General features: G+C 42.3%; 1 protein-coding gene across 4 annotated transcripts in view; it reads right to left on the bottom strand.

Moving 5' to 3' along the window:
- IL20RA (interleukin 20 receptor subunit alpha) overlaps positions 1-11,101 on the bottom strand; it is a 43,067-nt gene extending 31,966 nt beyond the window's left edge. For 2 of the 4 annotated variants that reach the window (XM_010379484.2, XM_030929555.1), the window contains exon 1: positions 10,479-11,101. In XM_010379484.2, coding sequence (XP_010377786.2) covers positions 10,479-10,551 — 73 coding nt within the window. In that variant the 5' untranslated portion in view covers positions 10,552-11,101. Of the gene's footprint in view, positions 1-9,933; positions 10,200-10,478 lie in introns of those variants that run through there. The other 2 variants (XM_010379485.2, XM_030929556.1) reach the window with 1 other exon arrangement.
- Positions 11,102-12,626: the final 1,525 nt, after the last annotated feature.

The raw sequence follows: 12,626 nt of genomic DNA, 5'->3' as shown, positions 1-12,626 counted from the left end.
CCCACTAGATGACTATCACTCAGAAAAATCATCCTTTCCACGGGATTTTGCTATTACTGGCTTTTTCTTTGTTTGTTCATTTTTAGTGTTATAAGAAAGGATGTGAAAAGGAATATTAACTACTTGGTAATTTATACATGGAATATGCTGATAGCAGGGCTTAGCTTTATTTGTTTGCTAATATTTAAATTTAAAAGACCTGAATTTATTTTATTTTTTATATTTAAGTTTCAGGATACATGTGCAGAATGTGCAGGTTTGTTACCTAGGTAAACATGTGCCATGGTGGTTTGCTGCACCTATCAACCCATCACCGAGGTAATAAGCCCCGCATGCATTAGGTATTTATCCTGATGCTCTCCCTCCCCCAGCACCCCTCTCAGGCCCTGGTGTGTATTGTTCCCCTCACTGTGTCCATGTGTTCTCATTGTTCAGCTTCCACTTAAGAGTAAGAACATGTGGGTCGGGCGTGGTGGCTCACGCCTGTAATCCCAGCACTTTGGGAGGTGGAAGCGGGCGGATCACAAGGTCAGGAGATCGAGATCATCCTGGTTAACATGGTGAAACCCCGTGTTATATTTTAAAAATATAGGAAACTAATACAAGGGACTTGTTTTATATTTTAAAAATACAAAAAAAATTAGCTGGGCGTGGTGGGGGGGGCGCCTGTAGTCCCAGCTACTCGGGAGGCTGAGGCAGGAGAATGGCGAGAACCTGGGAGGTGGAGGTTGCAGTGAGCCGAGATCGCACCACTGCACTCCAGCCTGGGTGACAGAGAGAGACTCCATCTCAAAAAAAGAAAAAAAAAGAGTGAGAGTATGTGGTGTTTGGTTTTCTGTTCCTGTGTTAGTTTGCTTAGGATAATGAATTCCAGCTTCATCCATGTCCCTGCAAAAGGACATGATCCCATTCGTTTTTATGGCTGCGTAGTATTCCATGGTGTATATGTACCACATTTTTAAAAAGACCTAAATTTATATTGAATTATAAATATTTTATATAATACAGATGGCAACCTATTCATGACTACTGATTGCATTACTATGGTTTTTCCTAACAGTATTCAAGGCATTTATTCATAGAAAGGCATTTACTTGGATATCAAGTTTCTTTTCTGATTCACCTTTTATCCTTGAGTAAGAAGAATGTGATGTGATATATACATATACATACATGTATATTAATTAACCAACAACTCTTATAAGTCTCAGTTGAAAGGACCTTCCTGTAGGAAGACCTGCCTGACACCATTATTAGATCAGCTGTGTTATCCTAAGCCTCTAAAGAAACTGTTGTCCTCAATTCTGGCATTTATATTTTAATGCAATCACTTGTCTATATTTCTCTGAAGACTAAATGAAGAAAGGGACCTTGTTTTCTTGTTTACCCTGAAGCCTAGAGCAGCTCCTCATATATATAAAAGGATGACACTGAATGAATGAGTGAACAAAAAGCACTCGAAGGATTATTTAGAAATCATATTGAGTCGGGATATAGTTAAACTTTTTGAAAACTCAAAATGGAGGCATGGGGTATTAAGGTAATCCTATTTTGTTAAATCTGATCACTTCAAATACCTCATTCCCCTAAATTATGGGCTGCATGTGATATTCTACTTTGCACTTAAAATTGATAAGCTAATTTTAAAAAATAACAAGTTGAGCATTTAGTAGATAATTCATAGACATTCTGCAACATAGATAGGTTCGTTGGAAATGGAGAGGGATGCTGGGCTGGAAGACTATGGGTAGTCATACCTTAGATATGAAAACGGTCTTTGTTGGAACAAGGCAGAGGATTTCTCAGGGCAAGTGCTCCCTAAAGCAGGCAAGATATGAGGCAGAGGTCTCAGAAGAGTGAGCTTTTCTGCTGGATAAATTTAAAGGTCTTTAGTCTTATTAAGTAACCACTGACAGTTCTGCCTTATGGTCAAGTTATGGAAAGCACAAGAGAAGAGACCTCGACCGGGCCCTCAACATTATCAGTAGAGGCTTTCAGCTCTGACCCTTCTGCAAAAGTTTTCCTTCACTGGACACAGACTCTGAAACATGCTGGAGAGGAGGAACCACTGCATGTGGCTGAGAAAACAGATTCTTTTCCACCATAGATGCCAAGCCCACAGATCCTGCTTGCTACTCTGTAAGTCTTTGAGGGTATGGTAGATGTGATGAGTTGGACTATGTTGCCCAGAAGAAATACGTTGACATCCTAACTTCAGTACTTTAGAAAGGGATCTCACTCAGAAATAAGGTCTTTAGAGAGATGAGCAAGCTACAATGAGGTCACTAGGGTGGGCCGAAATAAAGTATGACTGGTGTCCTCATAAAAAGGTAAATCTGAACACAGACGGACATGCACAGAGTCTTCTGGAAGACTATGTGAAGGCAAACAGGAAGAATGCCATGTGAAGATCGGGGAGATATCAGGGTGTTGTGTCTACAAGTCAAGGGGTGCCTAAGATTGCCAGCACCACCAGAAGCTCGAAGAGGCACAGAATGGATTCTCCCTCACAGTCTTCAGAAAGAATCCACCCTGCTGACACCTTGGTTTCAGACTTCCAGGCTCCAGGACTGTGAGGCAATAAAGTTGTGTTATTTTAAGTCACCCAGTTTGTGGCATTTTGCCATGGCAGCCTTGAGAAGCCAATAGACTAGGTGTCTGTTGCTTGCTTGTATCTTTCCTCAACAATGAGCACAATGTTTATTGAAAAGAAAAATGAATGCTCTAAGAGCTGCTGGAGTCTCCTGAAAGTGAAGATGAGGGGATTGATATTGAGCAAAAAAACAAAAACAAAAGACAATCCTGCAAAGTTGGTAAGGAGGACATTTACATAGGGTTGATAATGTAAACAAATGGTTTAACTAGGAGCATATAGCTGCCAAAATATCCCACGTCATTGAAATGCAAATGTAGCTGTATGGAATGGAACTTTGGATTATCCAGCTGAGAGGAAGCTGGGTGAAAAGTAGACATGATATATATGTTGAAATCAAGAAGTACAAACAAAGCTTCCCCACAAGTCTGTACAGGACAAAGTATACCTTTTCTCTGTGTATGTGGGTAGAGTTGGCATTTGCTTGAACAGTGGGTAGTAATTGAGGTATCCATTTTGGTGGTGCAAAGTGTCATGCAGGGATCACTACCCTCAAAAAACAGACCCAATTTCGTATAGATATTTATAGTCAATAAAAATTGTCCTTTCAGAAAAGAGTAGCCTTAGTTGCAATTAACACCATCATCATAAGTTCTAGATAAAACACTATGCCATACTTTCATTCTCTATACTGTAAGAAGCAAACAGAAACAAAATCACCTCCAGAGCAATATGAAATTCTGCATTTGAATGAGGGTCTGTGTCTCACAGATGACAACAAAGATAAGGAAGGAGGGTGCCTTTTAGACATCAGAGGCCTGCGTTCATCAAGAATCCGATGCTGAATCACTGGAGGGTAAATGAACCTTCCAAGGTTCAGTGTTTAGAATGTTGTAGACCAGCAGCCTCATCATGATCTATAGGAAGTCAGCCCGAGAGGTTGCAAACAAACTGGAACATACACTGGAAATACTGGGAGAGAGAAGGCGCCTGGCAGTTTTCTGGGGAAGTGGTTTTCTGGAGAGGAAAGAAGACACAGAGGAAATGTGATGGTTGCATTCAATGACCTGAACAACTTGTCCAGTATGACTTCATCAGCTTAGAATGAAGACTAACAATAAGTGAAAATTGAAGGATCAAGGCTCAGCTCATTTTATGAAAGAACTTTTTAATAGTTGAAATCTGCAGTGACAGGACATCCTGCCTGCCTGGGTGCAGGGTAGTGAGTATCCTGTGATGAGAGGTGCTCACATAGCAGACAGGTCATTACTTGGAAGTGATGCTGCAGAGGACAATCAAGAGAGTGGCAGCTGGGTGAGGTGACCTTTAAGGTCCTGTCAACTCTGGGTTTCTACATCAAAAGGAATTCTGAAAGATAAAGCAGAAGAAGTATTTAATTTTAATGTCTCTGACCAGCATGCTTTCTTTCTATAGTTCTTTCATTCTCCTTTTTTTTTTTTTTTTTTAAGACAGAATCTTGCTCTGTTGCCCAGGCTGGAGTTGCAGTGGTGAGATCATATCTCACTGTAGCCTCAAATTCCCAGGCTCAAGTGATCCTCCTGCCTCAGCTTCCCAAGTAGCTAGGCATTACCAAAGCTGGCTATTTAAAAAAAATTTTTTTTTTGTAGAGATGGGTTCTCTCCCAGGCTGCTCTCAAATTCCTGGCCTCAAGTGACCCTCCTGCCTCAACCTCCCAAAGGTCTGGGATTACAGGCATGAGCCATTACCCTCGGCCTTGTTCTCCAGTTTTATATGTAATTGATAGATCTTGGAATTGATTAAAGTGATTTAATTCATGTTTCTGATACCAAATTTTGTGTCATGTAGTCATAAACTGTAGACTAAGAACATGTAAAAATGCTGTCAGAACATCACGATGATAGCAAAAGTATAATGTTATAATTAAGATGGATAACGTGGTTTTACTCCATAAAATATATGCTGCCTTAAGCCTCAGATGATCATTTTTTTTAAATCAATATGGAAGTCAACATGTCAATGACACCTGGTAAAATTGTACTTTGAAGAAAATGGTGCAATAGAAAGTCATTTTTAAAATGTCACGCATATAATGAAAGTTGCTTTTAAGCAAACCATACAACTTTACTGAATAACCATTTTGTGAAAAATACTATGCCAAGCACTAAAAAAGGCAACATAGAGACACGCAGTATTAAAAAATTATAAAAACAGCAAATGTTTTATGTTGAAATGTTTATACTGAGATCTTAATTTTACAGCAGTAATCCCACTTGCCTATTGTCTTTACCCACAGTTTATAAGTAAATTAAATATATACATCCTACCTCATGGTTCTAAGAGTCAGAGCTAAACGAAAAGGTATAATCAGGGAAGCGGTGCTTCCTCCTCAGGACTACTACCTCGTTCCTATTCCACGCCACTTCCCATGGGAAACCAATCTCCTTAACTGCTCTCCAGGTTGCGAATACTGCCTTTCCAGAATTCATTCTATAGGAAGCTGAGTAGTTCCAGGCAGGAGGAGTACACATTGTGAGAAGTGAGGCTGGATATACCTATAGGCATACGCTTGGATGTTGGGTACTTGATACTGTCTGGGGAGGCTGGGGCTGGGCCTCGAGCTGATAGATGGCGAGGCCTGCAAATCTATAGATAAGAAATTACCCCAAATCTGCTTGAAAGGCAATAGGAGAGAGGCTGAAAAAGAAGACACGCTTTTTTGATAAAAAGAACACTTGAGCGAACAAATCCTCCATTAGCTACAGTACAGATATCAGATTTAGACCTGGATCTTAAAGCATACACATATTTGCTCATTGGTGCAAAAGAAATTCAGAAAAAATAAACAAGAAATGAAGGAGATGGCATGGAATGTGGACCAAGAACAAAGTAGAAATGCTGTCAGAATATCACAATGACAGTGTAAGCACAACATCATAATCACATTTATAGTGTAATGGGAAAGAGGTGGTGGTATGGTGAGGAATAGAAAGGGAGTAGTAAGGCTCAGGAGGGAGCCACAGTTCTCTGAGAAAACCTTTTTATATAGTTCTGACTTTTATAAGCACAGTAATTATTTCACCTAGCTGCCTAATACCCCAAACGCCACAAACAAAACAACTAGCATGGGGGGATCCCAAATTGTAATACAAGCAGTTTAACAAATGAACTGAACTTCTCCCAAATGGATAGAATAACCACACCAAAAGGAGTAAAGAAAAAAAAAGGACTAACCCAGGTAACTTTGGTCAATAGTATCTTCACTGGATATTATAAAGCTTAAGACAAGAAAACTGTACATAAAGGCTATAATTTAGTAAGTACATGTTTTTCACATAGCAGCATGAGTTAGCAATCCTGAAACTATATTAGAATTAGGCAAATACGTCTATTGTAGATAATGACATCTGGGTTTCTCACCGTTAGACAAAGAAGCTATAAATGAAACAGGAGGGCTAGAATGAACCTTGATTGTTAGGTTGAAATTGGTGGCACCATTATAAACTCACGGTCTTAAATATATATACACACCCAGAGACAGATACAGAAATATAGATGTGCGTGTATAACTAGGTTAGTCTACACACACATATTTCTCAGCTCTGAGAAAGCACCTAGAAACAACATCCCAGTAGCAATAAGCATGCCTCACACCCAAATCTTAGTTTCTAAACACCTTTCTCCAATAGAAGGAACCAGAGCTTCCTAAGGAAGTCATTAATTCCAGGCCTGGGGCAGGGAAAACACAGATGAGTCTGGAATGCTGTTGGTGCTAGAAAGTTAATGAAGTGCTCAAAAAAGATGGGGTTCCTCCGAGGGACACAGAAGCCAAACTGAAGGAACTCTTAGTGGCCAAAGCTGGAACAGCATGAGCAATAAAACTGATAATGATAGTATTGGATTATAAATGAAAGAATAAGACACATCCAGGAGTCCACACTGATATACCTAACCAACTGAATAAGTAACTAAAAAGGCAAAAAAGATGGCCCTTCCTTGCAACAGAATTCCAATGAATAAATGTGGAAGAAAAGAGTGAAATAAAAAGCACTACTAGACATAGTAGTTGTTGCAGTCAAAATCCACCAATAGATACTAAAACTAGTTGGGTGTGAGTTTGGCGAGAAGCAGGATTTTTGCATAATCTCAAAGTATCTCTCTGCAAAATATTTATTAGTCACAAAGTGAAAAATGGTAACTTTATAGTAAGAAACTCTGAAGAGACCACCTTAACCAAGTGATCAAGGTTAACATCACCATTAAGAAGACATGTTGATATTACAAATCCTTTGAAGTGACAATTTATGTGGCATTTTTGCCAAAATGGAATAACCTCATTCTAAGCTTGAGGAAACTTTACATGAACCCAAACTGAGGGATATTCTAAGGAAGAGGTAACCGGGACTTTTCAAAAGGATCAAGATCATGAAAGCAAAGAAAGGCTGAGGAACTGTCCCCAATTGGAGGAGACTAAGGGGACATGATCACTAAACGTAAAGGGAGATCCTGGATTGGATCCTGAAACAGAAAAAGGGCATTATTGGAAAAACGGGTGAAACTCCAACAAGGTCTATAGTTTAGTAAGTAGTGTTATACCAGTGTTAATTTCCTGGTTCTGAACACTGTACAATGGTTACATAAGATGTTCTAATTGCGGGAAACTAGGTGAGGGGGATATGGGAATTCTTTGTGCTGTTTCTGAAACTTTTCTGCAAGTCCCAAATTAGTTCAAAATTAAAAGTTAAAAAAAGAAAATAATTCTGCAAGTTTAATTAGTTCACTGGAATCATTTATGTTTCTGTGTATGTGTGTGTGTGAGTGAAGTATTTCCAGGAATAACTTCTCAGTGAAATAAAATACTGAATGTTGCCATGTTTGTATCAAAGAAGAGACATTCTGACAAATACTCTCACTCCATTAATTCATTCTAATAAGCATAGTTGTTTTAATATTTAGATTGCAATCTAAAGCTCCAAAACTAAAGTTAGGTTTATTTGTTAATAAACATCATAAGATGTACTTTTTTCCTCTTTGGGGATTTAGGGAAGACCCTGTTGTTTTTGGTTGTTTGTTTGATATATATATACTTTAAGTTCTGGAATACACGTGCAGAACATGCAGGTTTCTTACATAGGTATACATGTGCCATGGTGGTTTGTTGCACCCATCAATCTGTCATCTACATTGGGTATTTCTCCTAATGCGATCCCTCCCCTAGCCCCCACCCCTGACAGGCCCCGGTGGGTGATGTTCCCCTCCCTGTGTCCATGTGTTTTCATTGTTCAACTCCCTAGGGAAGACCTTCCTGAGGGAAGCACATTGGCAGTGAAAGGCCAAAGTCTGAGCAGGAGTTAGCTGCAGATAGAGTGGGACAGTGGCATTCTAGCAGAGGGGCTGCCAGTATGAATCTCCAGTAGGAACTTCCGGAGGAGCTGCCAGTATGAGTGAGATGGGAAACACTTTGGCTTGCTCTGAAAGTAGAAAAAGGCCAGGATAGCAGGAACTAGGTGGTGTGAGATAATGCTGGAGAGACAGACAGGAACTGGCCACACAGGATCTTGTAGAAGAATTGAGAATGATTCCAGGAACAGTAGAAGCCTCTGAAGGGCTTTGAGCAGAGGAGACACATGACCTGAGAAGTCATCGTCTCCCACTCTATCTTAGTGACTTTAAATGCCTGTTTATATTATGCTAACCATGGTTCTTTATCTTTCCTGAGGACAGGATATGGGATAGGCCAACAGGGCAGAGTTTGATAAGCCGTAAGGATAAACTTCCCTGTGAAATTCTGTCCCTGGAGGGGTCCAAGAGTGAATGACAGTGTCTTGCACCTGCCTTGAGGGAGCCGCATAGACATTCTGAATTCCATTACAACTTTATTTGAAATGAAATACCACGATTTCCCTACAAGGTTCATGACATGCCAATTTTTTTTTTTTTTTCCTCTTTGGATGTTTTGGTATTTTACAGCCTGATCTGGCACTGAGCTGCGAGATGAAATTTTTTAAAAGTTCAAAAAATGAGAGCATTAAAGCATTAATCTACCTGAGAGTGGCAAAGCCATAGAACTCTTAGTAAGCCCATATTGTACAGAAGACATTGTAGATACACCTTCAATTAAGAGCAGGTAGTATCCAGGTAACTACATACAGCTTCTAAGGAGGTCTTCCCAGCAGTCCTTAGACCTTACCCCAAAGACCCAGGAGAGGACAGGAACACCCTAAGAAGAGGTAAGAAAGTATCCAGGTCTCTTGGGTCAGAAAAGCATTCTTATTGTTTCTTTTGCGAATTTTGTTTTGAAGTCAAGAATATTACTACCTGGTAATGTCAGCACCCAACAATTTTATTTCTCTTTCTCTCTTTCTTTGTTCCCCCTCCCCCCCACAAAGACAGGGTCTTACCCTTGCCCAGACTGGAGTGCAGTGGTGTGATCATAACTCACTTCAGTTTGGAACTCCTGGGCACATGGAGTAGCTAGGACTACAGGTGTTTGCCACCATGTCTGGCTAGTTTTTTGTTTTTGTTTTTTTTAATTTTTAGTATAGACAGGGGGTCTCCCTATGTTGCCCAGGCTGGTCTGAAACTCCTGGCCTCAAGCAATCCTCCCACCTATGCCTCTGTCTCCCAAAGTATTAGGATTACAGGTGTGAGCCACGGTGCCCAGCCTTCTCTCTTCGATTAAAAATAAAAACAAATTTCTGTCTGTTAGTTGAAGGCTCAATATTTGCCGGTCAGTCGTTTCTTCCCATTCAGCTTATCAGCGAATATTAAAAGGCAAAATAACTATAACTTCTGATAAATTTAGAAGATAAAATATTTTATGTATAATAGCTATCACTGAAAATCTCTCCAAGATCTGTGTGCATACTTTTCTTACCATTGTAACTATATTGAACTTAACTTCTTCTTTAACTACCAAGGACTCCAGATTCACCGTCAACTTTCTTCCTGCATTCACTCTTACTGTTCAGTTCTGGGTTAAAAGACAGCGGGGGCCTGAACCAAGTGTCTACAAAGCACAGTATTTGGAGAAGCTTTGTTGTTGTTTTTTAAAATAATTTTTTTAAAAAAGGATCCCGGATATCTTGTTTTTTGTTTTTCTGTTTTTTTAAAAAAATCTTTTTTCTCATATACGAGAAATACAGGAAAAAAAGCAATCAGGTGAATCATTCTGGTTTACTGGATTCCAACTGGTAGAGAGTTTAAACTTAAAAACCAAACAAAACGAAAGAGCTCTTCAGTTATCTTACGTCGTAAACGAGTTAAATCTTTTGTTATTTCTGAAAAATCAAAGAGCACTGTCTGTACATGGTCATAACTGCAAAGGAAACAACGGCGTACCCAGGGCAGGGGGAGCTTACTTTAAGAAGCTGCGTCTTTCTGGATCCCGTTCCTTCGGGGCTGACCCTCTCAGTGAGTTTGGTTTTTAAAGCGCGGATCTCGCAACGCGCGGCTTGCAGGACCGCGGGGCCCGGCGGCCCAGACGCGGAATCTACAGGGGCGCCTCGGCGCGGCCGCGGCGATGGTGGCGGGAGCCTGGGACGCGCCGGCTAGGGGCCCCGCATGGTTACCGTCCCCGACCGCAAGTTAAAGGCTGTAGGCACCGCGCAGAGCGCCCCCGAACGAACTCCCGCCACCCCACCTCAATCCTCCAGACTGAAAGTGCGGAGCGCGGAGACCTGCAAACTTGACCCCGAGCCAGGGTGCGCGCGGCGGCGGCGAGTGTCCCCCGGGCTTCCCGCACCCCTGGGCTGCAAACGCCGGCCCCCGCGCACCTCGTACTCCGCCTGCACGAAAGCGAAACCCGGCCGGCGAGCGGGAGGGGAGACCTCGGCCGCGCGCTCTGCCCGGCGGGGCCCCGGCCCGGAGACATCCCCGACCCGCACTGGCGGCGCGACCCACCTACCTGCCCGTCCCCACGGCGCCGCCAGAAGCAGCAGCAGCAGCGGCCTCAGGGCCGGGCTGCTGGGAGCCCGCATGGGCGTCGGGGCTGGGTCATATGTCGGGGGGCAGCAGACTGCTCCGTCCCGTGCCCGCTGGAGCCAAGCGCGTCGGCGCGGCGCCTCCTTCTCTCCCGACGCTCTGCGCGCGGCGCTTCAGGCGACCCGAGGCCCAGGACCGAGGCGCCGCGGCCGCGTCTCCCTGGCTTCCCCAGGAACTCGGTGCGAGCGACTCGCGCAGCCCCCACGCGCGCGCCCCCGACTAGCCAGCTGGATGGCAGCGCGAGGGCAGTTCTCGCGGATTTATAGTTCCCAGCCACTCGACTGTCAGTCCTGAGACGCTGAAAGTTTCCACCTCTCCGGGCTCATGCCCAGACCAACCGAGTCACTAGGCAGGTAAAACCTTCTGGTAATGAGCGAGGTGAGCGCATTGCAAAGAGATTCTGGTATTTAGGCCGGTCTGATGGTCACTTCAAGTTCAATACCGGAAGACGGATGAAATGGAGAGTTATTTCTCAATATACAGTTAGGCACTCAGCCGTAGATCTTACAGTCATGCATCATTTAAGATGACAGGATTACCTCCTGAGAAATGCGTCTTAGGCGAGTTTCTTGTGTGAACATCTTAGAGTGTACTTACACACACCTATATGGTATAGCCTCTTACACGCCTAGGCTCTATGGTATAGGCTGTTGTTGCACCTAGGCTACAAACCTGTACAGCAAGTGACCATGCTGAATACTGCAGGCAGTTGTAACACAATGGTAAATATTTGTGTATCTAAACATGTCTGAACGTAGAAAAGGTACAGCAAAAGTACAGTATAGGGCACTTTCCATGAATGGAGCTTGCAGGACTGGAAGTCGTTCTGGCTAAGTTGGTGAGTGGTGAGTGAATGTGAACGCCTAGGACATCGCTGTGTACTACTATAGGCTGTATAAACACTGTATTACACTTAGGCTATGCTAAATTTATTAAAAATTATTTCTTCAATAATAATAAATTAACCTTCGCTTACTATGATTTTTTACTTTCTACTTTTAAATCTTTTAAACTTTATTTATTTATTTATTTATTTATTTATTTATTTATTTGTGTTTGAGACGGAGCCTTGCTCTGTAGCCCAGGCTGGAGTGCAGTGCCACAATCTTGGCTCACTGCAATCTCTACCTTCCGATTCTGATGATTCTCCTGCCTCAGCCTCCAGAGTAGCTGGGATTACATGTGGGTGCCTCCACGCCCGGCTATTTGTTTGTTTGTTTGTTTGTATTTTTAGTAGAGACTGAGTTTTGCCATGTTGGTCAGGCTGGTCTCGAGCTCCTGACCTCAGGTGATCTACCCAACTTGGCCTCCCAAAGTGCTGGCATTACAGGCGTGAACCACCACACCCGACCTAAACTTTTTGACTTGTAATAACGTTTAACTTAAAACACAAACACATTGTGCAGCAGTATGAAAATATTTTTTCTTTGTGTTCTTTCTATAAGCTTTTTCTATTTTTCTTTTTCTTTTATTTTTTGTTATAAACTAAGGCACAACCACACACATTAGCCTAGGCCTGCACAGGGTCAGGACTGTCAGTGCCACTGATGCCACCTCCACATCTTGTCTTCCTGGAAGGTCTTTAGAGACAATAGGAATGTTTCGGCTCCATTATAATCTTATGGGACCACCTTTGTATATGCAGTCTGTCATTGACCAAATTTGATTTCATTCAACTCTCACAACCTGCAATTAGGTCCTGGCCCAGTTTTCAGATGAGGCAAGGGAAACTCAGAAAGTCTAGGAATCAGCGTGAAGTCCCCCAAACCTGTGAGTGGCCTGTGACCAGTGGTGTGTGGACTTCCACACAAGGCAGTGTGTTCTAGGTTCCATGCTCTTCATAATGGGAGCAGGGAAGAGTGCAATTAAGAGGTAAGTCTTGAAATACTATATGAAAAATCCGAGAGAGGCTCGCAGCTTTGTACCTTTCTAGGTGGTTCTAAAGGTTGGGCACAGCCTGTAGAGAGATACACAATTTACCTCAGATGTGTTCCATCTCTTTTGCCCTTAAATGCCTGTTTTCAAATGCTCCAATAAAGGGAAATGATACTCCAATTAGAGCAACTATTGT

The sequence above is a fragment of the Rhinopithecus roxellana genome, chromosome 4, assembly GCF_007565055.1.
Source record: "Rhinopithecus roxellana isolate Shanxi Qingling chromosome 4, ASM756505v1, whole genome shotgun sequence".
In the NCBI taxonomy this organism is placed as follows: domain Eukaryota; kingdom Metazoa; phylum Chordata; class Mammalia; order Primates; family Cercopithecidae; genus Rhinopithecus; species Rhinopithecus roxellana.
This window is presented reverse-complemented; position numbering and strand designations above follow the sequence as displayed.